The sequence below is a fragment of the Labrus bergylta genome, chromosome 13 (assembly GCF_963930695.1).
Source record: "Labrus bergylta chromosome 13, fLabBer1.1, whole genome shotgun sequence".
NCBI classification, from domain to species: domain Eukaryota; kingdom Metazoa; phylum Chordata; class Actinopteri; order Labriformes; family Labridae; genus Labrus; species Labrus bergylta.
In genome coordinates this window covers 11,261,483-11,281,652 of record NC_089207.1, presented here as the reverse complement: position 1 = coordinate 11,281,652, position 20,170 = coordinate 11,261,483, and the positions used below count along the sequence as shown (strand labels likewise).

General features: G+C 43.8%; 1 protein-coding gene across 2 annotated transcripts in view; it reads left to right on the top strand.

The window, feature by feature from the left end:
• LOC109982689 (SH3 domain-binding protein 4) overlaps window positions 1-19,533 on the top strand; it is a 31,757-nt gene extending 12,224 nt beyond the window's left edge. For both annotated transcript variants that reach the window (XM_020632017.3, XM_020632018.3), the window contains 4 exons: window positions 3,574-3,785; window positions 4,608-6,967; window positions 16,345-16,533; window positions 16,707-19,533. In XM_020632017.3, coding sequence (XP_020487673.1) covers window positions 3,662-3,785; window positions 4,608-6,967; window positions 16,345-16,533; window positions 16,707-16,931 — 2,898 coding nt within the window. In that variant the 5' untranslated portion in view covers window positions 3,574-3,661 and the 3' untranslated portion in view covers window positions 16,932-19,533. The remainder of the gene's footprint in view (window positions 1-3,573; window positions 3,786-4,607; window positions 6,968-16,344; window positions 16,534-16,706) is intronic.
• The last annotated feature ends 637 nt before the right edge of the window (window positions 19,534-20,170 follow it).

Below are 20,170 nucleotides of genomic sequence, written 5' to 3'. Positions count from 1 at the left end.
GACGCGGGACAAGTGATGAAATGCTGTGCAGTCCCGCACAGAACAATGAAATCACAGAAGAGCAGACTAATGAGATTTATTTTGATCATTTTTTTTTATAACTTTTAAACTTTGTCCTGCCTCCCAAACATCCTCCTGAGACTCAAACTCAAACATGAGCCCTAAAAACATGAATTCAGCTGCAGGCTCTTGTTTCTGAGTTGTTGAGGAAAGTATCGACATTAGAGCAAAGCTCTCCTCGTGTTAATTCCTCCCCTGATGAGAGTAAACAGTTAAACTCTGCTCGGTGTTATTAGAGGTGCAGAGGGAGAGTTAGTGACACACTCAGCCTCTCAGATGTTTTTACACCAACATGAGCAGATTTACATGCAGGATGCCCCCACCCACCATTGTTCTGCAGAGGGGAGGGAAACATTGCACCGAGGTTTGGATATCTGCTGCAGACCACCCAGAGTTCACATCTGACCCCACCTCACCCACCTCCCACTCTGAACCTCCCAGACTCCCCCCCACCGTCTCAAAGAGATGAGATCCAGACGTTTTGAAGGCGCTGAACGCAGAGCTCACTGACATTAATATGGGTCAGAATAGAACGTATCATTTCATGTGAAACTGATATATCTGGATCAAAGACAAATCTAAATGTTAGCTCAGCAGCTTTTAGACAGACTGTTTTTAGACAGACTGATGGAGCTCAACAAGCTTCAGAGGTGAAGGAAAAACGATGAAGACAGTAGAGAAACACAAAAGAACACATGGCAGACAAATGTAGGCAAGTTTATTAAAAAGCACCATTCTTACATAAAGCCTCATATTAATCGTGTAATATTTGAAAATTGCACACATTTGTCTTTGTATTTATTTTTAATTAGTCAGACGTGACTCTGACTGGCCCACCAAATTAAAACGTCTTCATATTCATAAACCTATTGCCTTTGATTCATGACACTTTTTGCACAGTTTAGCCTTTTTGCCTTGTCTGCTACAATTTTTTTTTGATTCATTCACATTAATTAACGCATGTCATTAATGAATCATCACATTATGTTCGTCAGTTGTCCTTACTGTAGGATACTCGTTGAGTTGCTCCTCCTGAGTCAATAAAGAAAACTTCTGTGGTCCTTTTATCAGGTGACGCTGCTACCTGTACGACAACCTGTAAAACAAGACACAAAATATCATCGATGTCTGCAGTGGATCGGCTGATCTCACTCGTAGATGGTCAGTTCTAAACACAGCCGAAAACATGATTGGGACATCCCTATCACAAAGTGACATAACATGCTGCAGCTTGGGAGACGAGGATTTCTATATTTGTTGCCATGGCATCAAACAGATATTGATATTGTTTGATCAAAGTTTGAAATTGTGGTATTGTGACAACACTAATTACCAAGAGTGCTTTAGCCAACAGTTAATTAAAAACTTAAAATGTAACTGGCAAAACAAATCCATAAAGAAGGATTGAAACCTTCCTTTATTATCCTGAGACACATCATTTATGGTATGTTTTATCTACAGCCTGATATCTACATCACAAACAGAATTTCTGCAGAATAAAGTGCATAATCATGTTTTCTGGTTTGCAGAGTAGTTCTGTCTGTAGAAGTGTGTCAGTAGTGATTCTTCCTCCTCCTCCTCTTCCTCTCTGAGTAGAGAGTCTTCCTCGAGCTGACACCGGTATGAATTATGGATTCAGAAAGAGCCTGGTGTCTCTCAAACTGTCCTGTTCCACTGACCCACATCTGCTGTTTGGACCCCTCTTGTTTCAGCAGAATATTTAATTCCTCTACATGGTTTGAATTAAGGCTGAATCAATATATCTCAATATATATGAATATATACATTTTCTAATTTGAAGATTTATTTTGGGGCTTTTTTCCTTTATTTGATAGGACATGGATAGAGTAGGAAACAAAGGGAGAGACAGAGCGGGTAATGGTGGAAATATAAGCTACTTGGGTGGCCCGCGCTGACGTGAATGCAGCTTGTTTTGAATACAGGAGAAATACAAGCCATCATTTAGAAATGAGATCACATGTATGTGTGAATGGATTTTTGTTACCATAAACCATGCTGCCTTCAACGTAACCACAAGACCAGCCCCCAAAATGTTCAATAATTGGGGGCTTTTTTTTTACTGGGGTTATGGATACTTTTTGATACCAAGTTCCTCGTTGACTAAAGGATTGCGCTGCTTTTTCGCCCGCTAAACCCGTCTAATTCACCAAAGACATAAAGGGTTAAATTCTCCCCTAACTGAGCTGCAGAGCAAACAGCGTCTCTGCACGCCATTCGTGTTTCTATGTATTTAAATTAGGGTCAACTGATAACAGTTTTTCTCCAGGGCTGATACAGATTAATTCATGTCGACACTGATATTGTGTTCTGTTTGTTCTTTAATGACTTAAAAAAGCTGTGAGTTCACTTCAAGAGAAACGTGTAAACACTTCTGTAGCTTCACAGAAATCAAATGTGAAAAAGAGCCTACACTAACTTGATGAATAAATAACTCTGTCTGAACATTAATCAGACATCAGTGAATACTCCGCTGAAAATTATTTATTCTCTTTTCTCAGATCTTAAACTCTAAGCTGTTTTTCTTATCTGAACATTAAGTCTGTGGTTGAGAGGATCAAAGATATTAAGGAGACTTTAAAAACGCACTTATAATACACACATATATCCTGCAGTGTATCACTGAGTGTGTTCATTAAAGCACCCTGAGAACTGAAAAACACTAAACATTAAAAATACATCGGCATCAACACGTTTAAAGAAAAACAAACAAGAGGATGTTTAAGTTTGGTTTCTCTTTTTCTGTAATTTATTATAAAAAAAATGAAGCATCTGGTGTGAAACATTGAAGGTAGTTCCAGGTTTCATGGAGGTGACCATTATAACCAGCCGGTCCTGAGGAGAGCTAAGGCTTTACTGGTCTGGTCAAACCGCCCACTCCACAGAGAGTTTGAGCTTTTACCCTCATCAGGTCGTTGTTTCAGAGCTCCTGTAAGGAACACGAGAAGACCCCGGGTCTCATTTGTCCCCAATGGAGGAAGAGGAGGAATATCTTAAATAGTAATCAGCCCTCTGGTTGCTCTATTTGAACTTTAACTGCAGATTTGCACACCTCCACTTTGCACTTTACTCACTTTGCTAGGAATTCCAATTTTGGTTTGAGCTGTGTTGAGGCTGTAGTCCTCAAAGCAGGCAGCCCAGGTTTGAGCACGGCCTGTGGTTCCTTCTGCATGTCATTCTCCGCTCTCTCTCTTTCTCTCCCTGATTTCTGACTCTATCCACTGTCCTCTCTCTAAATAAAGACATAAAGCCCAAAATTAAACCTCGAAAAAATACACTGGCGACGTTTTGTCCAATTCAGACACTGTGAAGGAGTTTTCCTGCAATTTTTGGTAAATTGAAATGTTACATTTTTTTTTCCAAGATTGGGTGTCTAGGACTTTTATTTTGGTTGCCATGGTATCCAACAGGCATCAGCATCGTTTGATTTTTTTGTTTCTGGTCTCGTAACATCCCTAATCAGTTGAATAATCTGCTGTTTTCTGATTCTTTCAGAGGTCATGGGAGGTTGTTGATGTCTGACCCGGCCTCCATCAAAGGAAACCCATCAGAGTAGCTCGAAGACACAGCGACGGCTCCAAACATGGCCGCTCATCGAATCAGAGCCACGGCCACAAACAACACGTCTCTCCCTCGCTGCAGGTCTGAGGGGACCCTGATCGACCTCAGTGAAGGAGTGTCAGAGGCCAGCCTGACGGATGTTAAAGGTCAGCATGTGTGTCTGTAGTTTTATTACGGTTTCGTTCATTTGTGTGTGCATGCAGCCTGGGATTAAAGTGACTTAAATGTGCATGACAAGATGTCACATTTGTTGACCGCTGGCTGCAGGAGTTTTAATATCAATTGAGGCAGGGACACGACTTCTTCAGGGACGATCAATGTATCCACTCCTAACCTAACCTGCTGCGCTGTCATTGGCTGGAGGAAACACACCAGCTCCCCCGCTCAGAAACCTCCAGAGTCAACCAAAACGTGAAAATACAATCAGAGGACAGAGTCTCTGCAGACACAGTCACTACCACACATGTACGGAGGGCCCTGAAGTGATGATTTAGGGACATTACTTTTGTACGAGTCTATATTTTATGTTTTGGAAAAAGCCACTGAATCTGCCTTTAACCTGAAAGATGATTTCTTCAATGATCCTTTCCCAGTTTTTACAGTACCTTGGCCCGGTTGAAGCATTTAGAAAACTGTGAGAACTGTGTGTCGTACAGGTAAACGGTTAAGTTTGACACTGAACTGATAAAACATGGAGCAAACAGTCAAAAGTTTCATATGTTAAAGTCAAATCTGATTTAATTTGACAGCAAATGAAAAGATTCCCCACACTCAAGATGGCTGAACTAAGCGATGAAACTTCTCATTTGCTGTTTCCCGCCATCACCACCAGGCCACACTATCTACAAACAACATGCAGCAACATTTCACCTCCGAACTCTAAAGCTTTAGTCCCACACATTGTTTCCTCTCGTGATCTTCAGCACATGTCATCTACCTCTACCTGACACTTTTGTTTTTTCTTCCAGTGCCTTCTCCCAGTGCCTTACGACTGGACACAACGGCCTCCTTCGGTACTGCCAGAGAAGTGGTTGCCATTAAGGACTACTGCCCATCCAGCTTCACCACGTTAAAGTTCTCGAAGGGAGACCGCCTCTACGTCCTGGACTCTACAGGAGGGGAGTGGTGGTACGCCCACAACAACACGGAGATGGGTTACATCCCTGCAGCGTACGTGCAGCCCATCAACTACAGAGACTCGTCGTTCAGTGACAGCGGGATGATCGACACTGTGGGAGACTGTAACGAGGAGGCGGCCAAAGAGATGGACCTTCTGGGAGAGTGGGCGGGAGTGATCCTGAAACCAACCACCTTCCAAAACGGAAATCCTTTTGGAACAACTAATACCTCGACTAACCCTTTCCTAAACGGGGGTCCTCAGAGTTCGCTGGATCAGAACAGCAATGAGAAATCCGTGGACCTCCTTCTGTTTGATACGCTCACTCCTTCAGTGCCGAACTCCACCAGCAGCACCGCCGACATTAACGGATTTGGTGGTGGTGTTTTTAACTTGAACGCTATCAGTCCCTCTGTAGGGCCGGGACAAACGCTGCGCAGGGACAACCCGTTCTTCAGGAGCAAACGTTCCTACAGTCTGTCTGAGCTGTCCATCCTGCAGGCTCAGTCTGACGCCCCTCAGGCCTCCAGTTTCTTTGGAGGCCTCAAAGCTCCGGCACCTGAACAGTTCCAGAGCAGGGAGGACTTCAGGACAGCGTGGCTTACCCACCGCAAGCTCGCCAGGTCCTGCCACGACTTGGACTCGCTGGGCCAGAATCCAGGCTGGGGTCAAACGCAGCCTGTGGAGACCAACATCGTCTGCAGGCTGGACAGTTCAGGAGGGGCCGTTCAGCTTCCGGACACCAACATCAGCGTCCACATACCCGAGGGTCACGTGTGCCCGGGGGACACCCAGCAGATCTCCATTAAGGCTTTGCTCGACCCGCCGCTGGAGCTGAACAACGACCGCTGTACCACCGTCAGTCCGGTTGTGGAGATCAAACTCAGCAACATGGAGACCAAAACCACGGTCACGCTGGAGATGAAGGTGTCAGTGGTGGTGAAAATGGAGAGCAGGCAGACAACTCAAGTCCTGTGTGTGAGGAGTGACTGTAAAGAGGGGCCTTACACACCTGTTCCTCAGGCATACCTGTATGGAGACACAGTGCAGGTGTGTCTGGACAACCTGGAGCCGTGCATGTATGTGTGCGTCGTGGCTCAGTCCCAGTCCTTACCTGCAGACTCCACAGTTTGGGAACATGTGGTTAAAAAGATCACTTTAGGGGTTTATGGTCCCAAACACATCCACCCGTCCTTTAAGACAGTCGTGGCGTTGTTCGGTCACGACTGCGCTCCAAAGACTTTATTGGTGAGTGAGTTGGGTAAACCGGTGCAGTCCTCTCCGTCGGTGGTGTTGCAGCTTTGGGGTAAACATCAGTTTGTGTTGTCCAGACCGCAGGACCTCCGGGTGGATGTTTACTCCAACATGGCCAACTACGAGGTGAAGTCCAGCGACCAGGCCAAGGTGGTGCGAGGCTTCCAGGTTAAACTGGGAAAAGTCAGCCGACTCGTCTACGTCATGGCCTCAAGAAACACGGACGATGTTTCAGATTTCACTTTAAGAATCCAGATCAAAGACGACAAAGACTGTATCCTGGCGCAGTTTTGTGTCCAGACACCGACACCTCCACCCAAAGCAGGTCCAAAGACATCAGTGCAACGGCGCTTCCTCAAGAAGAAGGAAGTGGGGAAGATAGTCTTGTCTCCTCTTGCCATTGCCACCAAATACCCCGTTTTTCAGGACCGGAGGATAAATAACCTGAAGTTTGGAAAATTAATCAAAACTGTCATCAGGCAGACTAAAAACCAGTACTTGCTGGAGTACAAGAAAGGAGACTTTGTAGCTCTGCTGAGCGAGGAGAAGATTAGGCTGAAGGGCCAGCTGTGGACTAAGGAATGGTACATCGGATACTATCAGGGCAGGATGGGATTTGTTCATGCCAAGAATGTTCTGGTTGTGGGAAAGGTTAAACCCATTTATTTCAGCGGGCCGGACCTCACAACGTCGCTGCTCCTGGAGCAGATTCTGAAGCCCTGCAAGTTCCTCACCTACATCTACGCCTCTGTAAGAACGATACTGATGGAGAACATCGGAAACTGGCGAGCATTCGCGGACGCCCTTGGCTACGTGAACCTGCCGCTGACACACTTCTGTCGGGCGGAGCTGGACAGCGAGCCGGAGCGAGTGGCGTCCGTGCTGGAGAAGCTGAAGGAGGACTGCAACAACGCAGACAGCAAAGAGAGGAAGTCGTTCCAGAAAGAACTCCTGACGGTGAGTTACAGCTTTGGCTTCCTCCTCTGCTGCTGTGACTTTGCATTTTCTCAGTCATTGTTTTGACAAAATGCAAATTGCGCTTCCTGATTTACGCTGTGAGAGTCAGCAGCGTCTCCCGTCCTTCATGTGTGTGATTAAATATCCATGTGTTTGAGCCGTTCTCTTCCTGGTCGGGGATTTCTCTCGAAGAACACATTTCTTTCTTCTTCCTGTTATCTCTCCATGACTGCTCCAGGCTTTTTTTTCTTCAGGCCTTAAGGCTCAGAGTGTTGATTCTGCAGGGCAGGGGGTTCGATATCTGCTGTGTCGGCATGAGGTCTAATCGGGACCTGAAGAGCTTTGGAGATCAGCACAATAATCTGTCCATATACAGGCCAATGTTGCTGGAGTTAGAGCTGGTGTGTGTGTGTGTGTGTGTGTGTGTGGTTTGCTGATCTTACAAATCAGATTGATCTCTCGGGCTGCTCCGATCATTTTCTATCTTTATGTACTTATGAATCAAAGCCTCGAGGGAGGAAATCATCCAAATGAAACAGAGCCTCAGACTTTTATTTGCAGGAGAGTCTTTAAAAACGGGAACCCAGAAAGACAGACAGCTTTAATCTTCCTCAGATACACAAATGAGAGAAAATGTTTGACTTTGACTTGAATATCAGGCGGGAACTCTTGAGCAGAGACGCTTTCTTACCTACAGTATAATCAGCCACTACAAAGTGTTGTTTTCCAACACAACAGCCTTAGAAGTGACATCTCTCTACTACTCTCCATGTGTTAATGTGTTAAATGTTTTATTTCCTAACAAAGGTTAGACTGTGTGTAAAACATAAATAAATACATGCCATACAGGGATTAAGCACTAAATAACTTTATTGTGTTTTCTAGCTTAGCAGTCAGTCAGAACGAGGGATGCAGTTTTAGTTGTCTAAACTTTTAAACGTCCTGACCCCCTACTAGTCAAAACGAATAATTGACATGTTGGCCCTCGATGCTGGTGAAATATTGTGCTCAAACACCAACTCAGCCTCCTGTTAGCTGGGGCTGTAGCCATAGACTGGATGTAGCTCCTGTTAACGGGCCTGCTCTCCTCACTCTACTACCAGGATGTGAACGAGCACAAGTAACTAATGACATCTCGTAGTAGCAGAGCGGATTGGAAGTATTTTGATGTAGAAAATGGAGCTGTTGAAGTTGTATGTTAGGTTGATCAGAGCAAAGTTCAGCACAGGCATGTTGATGTTCTGGGCGAACCAAATGACATTGTTTACCTGCAGAGCGTTTGAAGAAATGATGCTTGATTTTGAGTGTTTTCTTACCTTTCTTACCTGCCAATTAATGAAACAGGATTTAGTCTAGGATATGAGTCGGCTGGGAACAGTTCTTGTCAGAACTGAAATTGAACATAAATAAATAAACCTCTATAAAACTGAGTTTTTAGGTTATATTTCCGTCCCTGTTTGAAGTCGTATTTTAGAGTGTTGGTGATCGCTCTGAATCATCATCCTCACGATGTGTTCAGCCTCTCTTCCTCCGTCAGGGTTCACAGGCGTCTCTCTGCTGAAGTAACTCGGAGCAGAGACTCTGTAATTTCATGAGGTTCTAAACACTAGTTAGAACCATTTTTAGACGGAGAAACTGCAGCATGGGAGAGAACATAATGGAAGGTGGGGAGTGAAAACACGGCCTTTGACGGAGTCAGAGCTGCACGATTCATGTCTGAATACAGGTTTGTTTTTTGTTTCTTCCTTCAGGATCACACAACACTACCGCGGACTAAAGCTAATTAGAAACCACGCAGACTCTTTGTCGAGGAAACACAGATGTGCTGTGTGTTCCTCCTGCAGACTCAGATGTTGGTTTTTGTTGTGAGTGAGTGCGGAGCTGAGTGAGACTAAAAACTGTCAGATAAAAGACTTTTCTTTGTGAATTAACGGCTCCCTTTGTCACAGAGGAGATCTCTGATGGTTTACTGCTGTGTCATTTAAAATGGGATGGACTCTGTTTATAGATTAAAGCAGCAGAAGCGTCTTTGTGCTCAAACGTCTGAGTCTTTTCTGCTCGCCTCTGATTGTTGTTGGAATAAAGCTTCATCAGCAGGACGTGAACACACAGACAGTGAAGTGCGTTTGTACTTTTATAAATGTCCATCCCTTCTCTATATAATTACCTCCAATGTGGCCAGTTTATTTATATCATATAAAGAATCCAGACTATCTCTATGCCCAAACCAAGATAATCTGAATCTTTTTTTGTCATTTTCTCCTAAATGTTTTCCAGTAACCAGGGCCCTGGGAATTTAGTTTGGTGCGCTTTAGAAGGTTTCTGAATGCAACTGCACTTTCGTAAAACACACACAGGGCTGTTAAAACCTTCCCTATGAGACAACGTGCACAAACAGAGAGTGAAGACGGCAAAGACGTGAGAAGCCAAAGAACCACGACGATTTACCAGATTTTGAGCAAATCGGACTCTGCAAGCGTCTGCAGCGCGTTGTTTGCAAACTGCTTGCAGTGTTTGTTCCCCTCAGTCCGTAGGGGCTTGGGTTGTGAACTGGAGGGTTGCCGGTTCAACTCCCGATGCGGACTATAATATGGAAGTTGGTCTGGTAGCCGGAGAGGTGCGAGGGCACTTCCTGAGTCCTGCCAAGGTGCCCTTAAGCAAGGCACTAAACAGCTCTGGAGCTCCCTGTGAAGCAGCCCCTCTTTCACTCTGACATCTCTCCATTAATGCATGTGCACAGGTCCTGTTAGGTAATGTGTGTGTTTTGGTCGTGTGTGTGTGTGTGTGTGTGTGTGTGTGTGTGTGTGTGTGTGTGAGAAGCATGTCTCTAATGACAAAGTGTAAACCAGAATTCCCCCCTCAGGGATTAATGAAGATCTCACAATAAAATGAAATACCAACGTATCCACCGTGTTGCTAGTGCAGGTAAACTGTAAAAACACACTCAAACTCTGCTCATGAAAACGTGAATTAGAGTTCAATCACTTCAGTGTCGGGGAATACTTTGTTCATGTTTCTATATTCAGTTTGTTTGTTGATTTTGATGATTACAGATATCAGACTTAAGTGTTTTCTCGCCCATATCTGATTTCTAAATCGAGAGCATCAAACTCTAGCAAATGTGGTCATCTTTAAACTCTCTCTGTGAAGTTCTCGAACACTGCAACTGTAATGGTATCTGTGTGTGTGTGTGTGTGTGTGTGTGTGTGTGTGTGTGTGTGTGTGTGTGTGTGTGTGTGTGTGTGTGTGTGTGTGTGTGTGTGTGTGTTCGTCAGCAGTGTGGTGTGAAATTAAGCAGATGGTGTTTTTGTAGCTTTTGACCTCAGGAGAAAACCTTGCGACAAAGTGTGTCAGGTGACGCATTCAGCAAGACAACTTCTCAACTTCATTTTGTTGTTTTGATGCCATATAGGTACACAAAGAATAACAACATTTGACCATGCAGCAAGACAGATAACAAATCTCCAAAAGGCTTCAACAACACAAACACGACTCAGGGGTTAAAGGTCAGTCACTGAATTAACTGAGGTGACACTTACCAGACAGCTAGCAGCTCCCACCTGTCACTCAAAGAGGACACACCCTCTAATTATACATCTCTTGCAGCCTTAATATAATGTCAACAGGTTAGTTGTACAGTTTTCATGAAGAGAGAAATGATCTCTAGAGACAAAAACAGTTTTCATACCAGGCTGTAAACATGTTTATTTCTGCTATAAAGTTTGACATTTTATCATGGGGCTCTATGGAGACTGACTCACTGCAGGAGACACACTCTAGTGGACACTGGAGGAACTGCAGGTTTCGCATGATTCTTCTTTATTTGCACCATGTATTCCCTTCCAATAAATTATGTCAAATTCAAATGTGCAAGGCTATTTATCGTGATCTGATGCTGCTGGATTGTTGTTTTTTAATGCAGTAAGGATGGCTGTCAAATTTTCCCGCTCTTTCCGTACTTTGATACCACTTTTAAAACTTAAAAAAAAATCTGTTTTTCTCATGATCGATAGTATCAGAAAGTTCAGACGCTTTAAAAAGCTACTTCTATTTCATTGGACAGGTAGGTAGGAGAGGAATTAATCCAACAAAATAAAAAACAGCAAACTCAGCACATTTTCTAAGTTAGACAAAGACATCGGCAATGATTTGGAAATGTTGCCAATGTTTTTGTGTTTGTGTTGTGAGTTTCTTCAGAGGTTATTCAGTCTATGTGTAACACATATCAAATCAGAATTTCTCCCCGATCAACACCGACCCTCTCAGATACTTTTTTTTAGATTCTCATTCTGAAAGTTCCCAGGTAGCACCATCTCTGTGAATGAATCGGTCTTTGTGTGAATCAGTCACATGTGCATGTTGTTTGTTGTTTTCTGCGTTGTGTTGTTGTTGTGTTTGGACGAGGGAAAGGATCCAGTGTGTGTCTGTTGGATCTTAGTCCTGCAGATGTTTCCTGCCACATTGTTCGACAACTAAACAGACGCTCCAGACGTCGACCTGCAGGCGCCTGCAGACTTCCCATAATCCTCTCTGACCCAGACCCCCTGTGCACATGTCACATTGGTAGCTCAGCGTTATCTGCTGCAGGTGAATTATGGGACACACAGGTCCTAATTTGTGTTTTAAACAGCGTGCAGCGACACAACAAGAAGACAATGAATGAGATATGAATAATTCAGACTGTAGTTCTTACTCTCTGGTTTTAAACATTTAAACGTGTGACCTGAATATCTGAGAGAACACTCAATGGTTTATGCAGAGCGCTGGCTGGCACAGGGCGATTTATAAGACTTCAAGGAGAGTCAAACATAAAATGATGTTTTCTGATGTAGAGTTAAAAAGGATTTTTGAACAACAATAAAAAGTCTTAAAACATGAATAATAATTGATCCTTCTTCTTATCTGATGATGTTTGCAGCAGACAAGCTGCATCAAAGCTGTGAGGAATATTTAACATTTTCCAAACATCCATTTAAAAAAAAAAAAAAAAAAAAAAAAGCTGCCGGCTGAATAGACTCACAGGGGGCTGAGGAGACGAGGACTGTACGGTTTGTGCGTTTTGAAGAGAGAATTAGAAGTTACATATATTATGATAATATCGCAGACATTTTTAGATCCTAAATATTCAACATGTTTGAAATAAGCTGGGGCGTTCCCAGACGATCACCGAGTACATCGGGGACAGTAAGATTTGAAGTTTATGCCGCACAAGATCACACTACAAGATCATCTGGGCAGATAATCGGTTCCGAGCAGCCTCGAGTCAGGAGCGACCCCGTGATTGTCGGAAAGTGAGCCAGGCTTTACACTTCAGTTTAAGAGATTTACTTTGAAAAACCTGCCAGCTGTTGCTGCTTCCTGTTTGTGTGAGACGACAGCACAATGCACTGCAATAGTGGGTTTACATCAGCTTTGTGTAGCCTTTTACCATGATACCAAAAACAACAAAAACTATTTTAGTTAGGGTAGGATATGATCGTACTTTATTGATCCCCAGAGGGGAAATTCGGGCGTTGCAGCAGCACAGACATGAAAGCTCAAAATACACTTTAAACAGATTAGATGTGATGTAAAAATATCGGAATCACTACAAACGTATTGGAATTGGGTCAGAAGTGAAAAAAAGTAGATGTGTGCATCTTTAAAAGAAATATAAATCCTGCTTTACAGAATGGATTTAAATACAGTGACAGGTCAAAGTGACAGTAACTTCAATCCAATGAGTGTAAATGAAACATGTGAAACCTGAACGGGAGGCTTTACATTAAAGTGATGATCAGTGACTTTAAACAGCAGCAGCAAAGATCTTCTATTTCTGTTCTGTACACACGTCCAGATTTCTCTCTCTGCGTTATCTTCATCCTCCCTTCCTCTTTTTCTCCTTCACTTCCTCCTCCCCCCCTCCTCCCCCTCACTGGGTGTGTTTCTCTGCTTCTTCTGGAGTAATTGACTGAAGTTCGGATCGGTCCCTCTCTGGAGATTTGTTCTCGTTCAGGAATGTGGGAGTTTTATTTCTGAGACGCTTCATGAAGAATGAATATAGAGCTCAGACAGAGAAACACACTCTCTCTCTTTATACAAAGTTATGTTTTCTTACTCTGATGTTGTTTCTTAAAGTATTTAATATCTAATGACCATGAAGTCGATATTGTACAGCTCTCCGCTGTGACTCGTCTCACATGTTCTGCTCTCAAACAGGAAGTCCTGAGAGGTGGGACATTTAAAGCGATTCCAGAAAAAAAGAAAGGTTCCTGATTTGTCCAGAAGTTTTTCGAACTCTGCTCGTGAGAACAGCTCAGAAACAAAAACTTCAGAGTGTTTATGTAATAAGAAAATAAACAATCAGTACAGACCTTTTGTTGATATTTCTGCTCACTGCCACATCGTTTCTGAAAGATTATTCAGAGCTTTATATGACTAAGATCAGCACAGCATGTACTTTAAAAGACGTCAACAAGGAGTGAGAAGAATTTGATTTATGAGTTCACACTGTTCTGTAAGGATGCGGGGGAGAGGATCCTCTGTATCTTAAAGTTATTCCAAAAAGATAACCACTAAAATCAAAGGTGATCAAACGCTAGGAGGGAAATAAGAACGACCCTAGTTACAAGCCAAAACAAAGACGCTCCCTTTCCTAAACATTAGAGTGGACATGTGAGAAAGGAGCCACAGGTCGGACAGAGGTCACCCACTCTCGAGGACCAAGCCTCTGTAGACTACAGACGCCTCAGCTTTATAATTTTTAAACTTGTTTTCATGCAACACTCTCATGTGGCAGGTTTGAATCCTCCTGCTCGATTACAGCACAATTTTAGGTCACACTAAACACATTTAGCCTGTGTTGATGACATCATAACGTTGTGATGAGGTGAAAGACGAGAGCCTCAGCTTTCTGCTCCAAAAGGAATGACTGATTTGGCTTCTATACTTTTTTATTTCAGGTCAGTTTAAAACAGCTTAATGCAGACGATGATGTTTCATGGCCTTCTGCAGGAGGAGGTCTGTGTGTAAAGGGTTAATGCCTTTTTTTTAAAAAAATGTTGACCTTTGTTGATAAAAAAGGTGAAGAGTTTAAGGGAGGCAGCTTTCAAACCGAACTGGAAAAGGAATGAAAGTGCAGAGAGGCACAGATGGAGAGTGAAGGCTGCAGATGGGAGAGGTGGATGAAGTCAGACGGAAAATGAAGACGGGATAGAAAAATAATAAAGAGGAGATTGAAGAGGAGAGACGGCGCGTCAGTCTGCAGCCGAGAGCGAAAAACCGAAACACGAGCACGATGGAAACACCACGTTCATCAGAAAAGCTCACACTCTGTTACACCCAGGGTTCACACTGTTGAAGGTGTGTGTGTGTGTGTGTGTGTGTGTCTGAGTGTGTGTGCGGACATGATTGCTTCATTTCCACGTTGACGTTATCTCCAAAAAAACGTCTACAGGAATTTTGTCCCTGTTCTGACGTGCAGCTGATTTATGCAGCCTCGGAGCTGCAGGGCCACAGAGCTCTGAAGAACAGTCTGTGGCATTTAACTACCAAACCACACACACACACACACACACACACACACACACACACACACACACACACACAACAGAGTCTCATAATGTGCTCACACAGACCAGCTGACATTTTAAAAACAGCAGTGTAGCATTAAATCTGTCCTCTCTCTCTCTCTCTCTCGCTCGCTCTCTCTCTCTCTCTCTCTCTCTCTCTCTCTCTCTCTCTCTCTCTCTCGCTCTCTCTCTCTCTCTCTCTCTCTCTCTGCTCTCTCTCTCTCTCTCTCTCTCTCTCTCTCTCTCTCTCTCTCTCTCTCTCTCGCTCTCTCTCTCTCTCTCTCTGTTTGTCTGAATCTTTCCGGATAAATTAAACTGCAGCGTCGCCGTCTGCTGCAATGTAATTATCAGTTCAAAATCGGACTCACATAGCCTCTCACTTTGATAAGTACTTTCCAACAAACATCAAAGATTTACAGCAAAAACAGAGGAGGGGACAAGAGAGGACGAGAGAGCAGACCCGTAAACTCATAGGGATCAAAAGAAGTGAAATTGAAAATTACTTCAAGAAAATATTTGATGTTGAAATTCATCTTATCGATTTCTCGCAAAAAAAAAGCGCAAATAAAATCCATTAAAAGCATGACATAAAACATTGAAATGATTTGCTTTATTAAAGGTTTTTTTTACTGGCGTAAGGCTTTCCGGAGGTTACAGAGAATAGAACTAAAGTTTGTTGACATCGATGGTCCGTATGTGTTTTCATCATGAATCCATAAAGCAGGTTTTTGCAGCTCTCCTCTTTATAGACTCAAACCTGCTGCAAGACAGGAAGTGACCCCTTTTATTTTTGCAGGAATTTCCTGTCGATATCCAGCGAGGAAACAGGTGTTCCTTCTCTGTTCACTAACACTCAGGAAGACGCTGAAACAAACAAACAAACCAACAAATACGTACAAAAGGTGTCACTGAGACTGAGTCTGGACACGTTTGGTGAGTTCAGTTGGTTTCCGAGCAGCTTCACCTTCATCACACAAACATTCGGCTCATCTGGTTGGCTCTCAGCCGCTCTGTTATCTCATCCTCATGAGAGTCGGAGAGGCTGCCGGAGCGATCGGCTGCATTCCTCACCCCGACCCCCCCCCCCCTCCATATTCCTCCTCTTCCTCCTCCTCCTCCTCCTCCTCCCTCCACATCCTGTCGTTCCAAACATTCCTGACCATGAGGCTGAAGCCAAAACTGGAGCTTTGAGTTCACCTCCACTCTTGAGAGTCAGCGTGCATTTGTGTGTGTGTGTGTGTGTGTGTGTGTGTGTGTGTGTGTGTGTGTGTGTAGTTTGTTTTTGTGCTGTGCTGTCATTTATCTAATCTGTATAAATACTGATGCTTTTTTATACAACTGAAGTTCCTATTGTATAAATAAAGTTAGTTCAAGTGGAGTGTGTGTTGTGTGTGTGTGTGTGTGTGTGTGTGTGTGTGTGTGTGTGTGTGTGTGTGTGTGTGTGTGTGTGTGTTGCCGTGTTGTAACCAGGAGAGTAATTCCTGAGTGTTTCTGTCAGAGCAGCAGCAGCAGCAGGAAGAAAGCATGTGAAAAATGTACAAAGCTGAGATTTACAGACGGATTGTGAAGCAGGAGCTGGAAAATACCGGAGGATAAAGTCAGAGGAGTGAAACCAGCACATGAACATTTAATAAGCTCTCTGTAGAGTTCAAGTCAAACGTCACTGGTTTCTGCTCTGTTTTCCTCTCCTTCAGTCTGAGCTCATATCTGGTGCTTCTTCACGGTTCACCTCTGCAGGATCCAGGATTTGAACCCGGGGCCCTCCCTCCTTCCTGCCTAGCTCAGCCTTTTTTTTCATGTATTTATTTACTTTCTCCACCACTTCAGGCTCTGTTAAAGATGGACTGTCAGGGACTGGTGGCGCGGCTCGTCATGGACTTTGTGCTCCTGACCACGGCGGTGGAGGTGGCCGGACGCTGGAGGGAGCTCGCCGAGAGGCTCGCCAAGGTTTCCCGTCAGCAGATGGACGCGTACGAGGCGCCGCATCGAGACAAGAACGGAGTGGTGGACAGTGAGGTAAGAATCATGTTTAATGAGGTGTGTTTGTATTTGCTCAGGAGACTGCCTCTAGTGGACACTGGAGGAACTGCAGTTTTTCGCTCTTATCTCACATACTGAGTTTATTTTAGTGATCGATAGAATCGAAAACAGCCCGCGCTGTAACCTTTTCCCTCTCCTCTCGTCTGCAGGCGATGTGGAAGCCGGCGTACGACTTCCTGGTCACGTGGGCAGCTCAGATCGGGGACAGCTACAGAGACGTGATCCAGGATCTTCACCTGGGCCTCGACAAGATGAAGAGCCCCATCACCAAACGCTGGAAGCACCTCACCGGCACGCTCATCCTCGTCAACTGCCTGGACGCCCTGCGGAGCTCCGCATTCAGCCCCGTCTCTCAGGACGACTACGCCATCTGACCACGCCACCCCTTCCCCCCTCCTCACCAGCGTACCTCGCTCTCCGGGAGCGTTTCAAACAGATGAGATGCTGCAGATTTGCAGTTTGCTCTCTTTGCTGTCTTCTGCTCGCCTTCAGCTCATTAGAGGCGCTGCCAGGCTGACCCCGCCTCCCCCTCGGCTAGTGGCCAATCAACACAGAGCTGCGGTGTTGGTTCACACAGACTCTTTTAATAGTCCTGTCTGCATAGTTGTGTATTTTTGTACTCTTGTTATGGCACAGCATTTTATAAGGCTTCACTTTGAACAGTTTGGGTTAAAAACTGTGGATCAGACGCCAACAGAGACACTTTTTTCAGAAAAGACGCTTTTTAATATCGGATCCTCATCACACGTGTGTCAAAGCTGTTCTATTTATTTGTACAACAAAGAGAAAAGTCACTCTGTCTTCTTCTTCGGATTCTCTCACTGTGCTCCTTTTCCATCTCTGTAACCTTTAAAGGGTTATTCTGCTCGTTTTAAACCTTGGCTAACCGCTTATTTTTTACATGTTTTGAGATCAAAAAAGCAACTCAAACAAACAAACAAAGGAGGCCGCAGTGGACCAGCAGTCTCTCTCTGTAGGGATCCTTAATGTTATGTTGTCACACCCTTAGACTAACAATCTTAGCCGGGATGTGACGAAACCAACAACGTTTAGTGGACACACTTTGATCCATCATGTTGCAGACACCACGGCCTGTTTCACTGCTGCAGGATGAAATGTATGAATTTCAAAGTATTGATGGATTTCTTCAGTCGTTTAGACTCCAGAATGATGTAAAAAAAAATTAAAAAAAATCACAGGTTGAAAAAATACCAGAATGACCCTTTAAGTGCTGCCAAGAAAACAGAACCATGTTCTAGCTCTCTCTCTCTCCTCTGGTGCCAAAACATTTAGTCCATTCATTCAGGAGAAATAAATAAATTCAATCATCTATTTTCCTCGTTTGCAGAAAATAACAGTGTGCAGCTCTGGGTTGACAGATTTGTGAGTTTTTTGTCTTTTATGTACAATCTTTTGAACGAAAATGTTAACTTTTCTGTTTTCTGACCACACTGACCTTGTTTAAAAGCTTCAGAGGTCATCTTGATGTTTGTCCACGTGGCCTCACCTGCTCCTGAGCTGTCAGCTTCATCTCTCCGTCTTCATCAGCAGATTCAGTTTGTTACTCATGTCAGAGGCCGCAGATCTTTGACACACTTCTCTGCCGCACACAACATTTACAGACGATACCGCTGAAGCAAACTATTTCATTTAGTGGTGGAGAAGGATGTCAAAATGTTCACTACTTGCATTTTAAACATTCACCAAAAAGCACTGACGCTTTACTAAAACTTCAGATCTTCAGTCACATTGTAAATCAAAAGCTGCAGTTAGAGAGAGAACTGTCTCAAACAATGCCAACATGTTTGTACATTTAAGACAGTGTGCAGAAGTTTGTCTGCATATTTGGTAATAAAAAACAAGAAAGTAGCCAATATTGGGTGCCTAGGATTTCTGTTGCCATGGTATCCAAACGAGCATCAATGCCGTTTCATTTTGACTAGAATAATTTCAAAGTTTAATCCGGGTATTGTAACAAGGGAAGTAGGGAATGTTTTGAGTTTTTTTTTCTGTCTGTGACTAAAATGTTTTTAGAGGTGAGAGTTACATACTCACAGAGGGGTGCAAGCGTTAGATGTTGCATGGCGTCGGGCGCACAGCATCAGACGCTCGCTGTCCACGCTGCATCCATTAACTATGAATTTCACGTTCCCCCTTATAAACAGAACGACATCCCGGTGCTTTTATTTTGAAGGTGGAGAAAAGGGAAGTGTAGTGCTTTGGTATCGATGAGACTTTTGAGAGCGGTGCGCCGAATAAAGTTTTCCACAAGTCAAAGCACAACATGAACATTTCAGTCACAGATATGATCATTATTAATGCGCCTCCATCTCAACTTTGTCAAAAAACAAGCTCACAAACTCTGTTGGGTGAAGGAAGCAAAAGAAAATCAAGTATGTTTTCAATTAGGACACTCCCAGCGCCTCATCGACCTTCCTCGTTCCCCGTCCTGCGAGCGACAGAAAGGATCGCTCACGGGCTGCTCGGAAACTCTAATGGGAAACAGTGTAATGGAGCTGATTCCATCTCTGAGGCTCGCTCACAAAACATGCTGTTAGGACACATACTCTTTAATCTTCTGCTGTGTGGTGACTAATAACTCCATCTGCTGATGAGGATATGTGAAACGACTGAAAGCTGCAGAATCAGTGAGTTTGGGTTCTTCAGTCAGCGATAAATCGACTCATTAATCTGTTAAAAAGACTATCTACATCCTTACTCTCCATAAAACACCTCTTCTCTCTTCTCCTCTGTCGGGTATTTCTTTGTTCTGTTGAAGAACTTTCTACCAAAGTTTGCCAAAAATGTCCACAGATCTGACGCCTTGTTCTTGTTTTGACCTCTAATGCTCTGTTTGTCTCATTGCTGCGTACTCTGTGCTCATCCGTCTGTGACTCTCAAACCTTTGTTTGTTTTTGTTGTGACTGCATACTGTTACTGTGGAAAAGACTGAATAATAAAATGTAAATAATTGTACACACACTGACTGAACCTGCTTCTGTGAACAGAATGTCACTGTGAGGTTTCTTATCAGGACTGGGGGAGAGCGACAGGCCGTCATGTGTCGTGCGTTATCAGCGTTCACTTTGTGGAAAAAAAAACAACCTGGAAATACAGAGTGTGAGAAAATGTGCAGTGCAGGGACTCGGAGCGCTTTATCTCCTCTTTGTGTTTTTGACCTCGAGCAGCAGAGATCAGAGAGAGAGAGAGAGGGGCGACTGCAGCTCTGAAGACTCCAGCAGTGTGCTCACTCATGTTCATGCTGCTTTTGTTACATCACATGTCGTCTGTCTGACGGATTGAACCGCTGCAGCAACCAAAATAGTCTTCAGTGTCCAATAAGAGCTTGACTTATTGTTTAATCTCCCTGCAGCGCTCCTGTAGATCACCTGAAGGCACAAATGTTCTTGTTCTGAGGAGAACAAAGATTATGAGTCTGTAGCGCTGATAGCATCTTTGTTGTTATTACATAGAGACGTTTTTATGGGAGGCTGGAAACACATTTTAAAAGAGTGAACATTTCAACGTAATGTAAGGGAATTAAGCCACCGTGATGTTGGTTTGTGCCCTTCAGATTTGCATTTTTGCATTCATATAATTCTTTTGGGAGCCA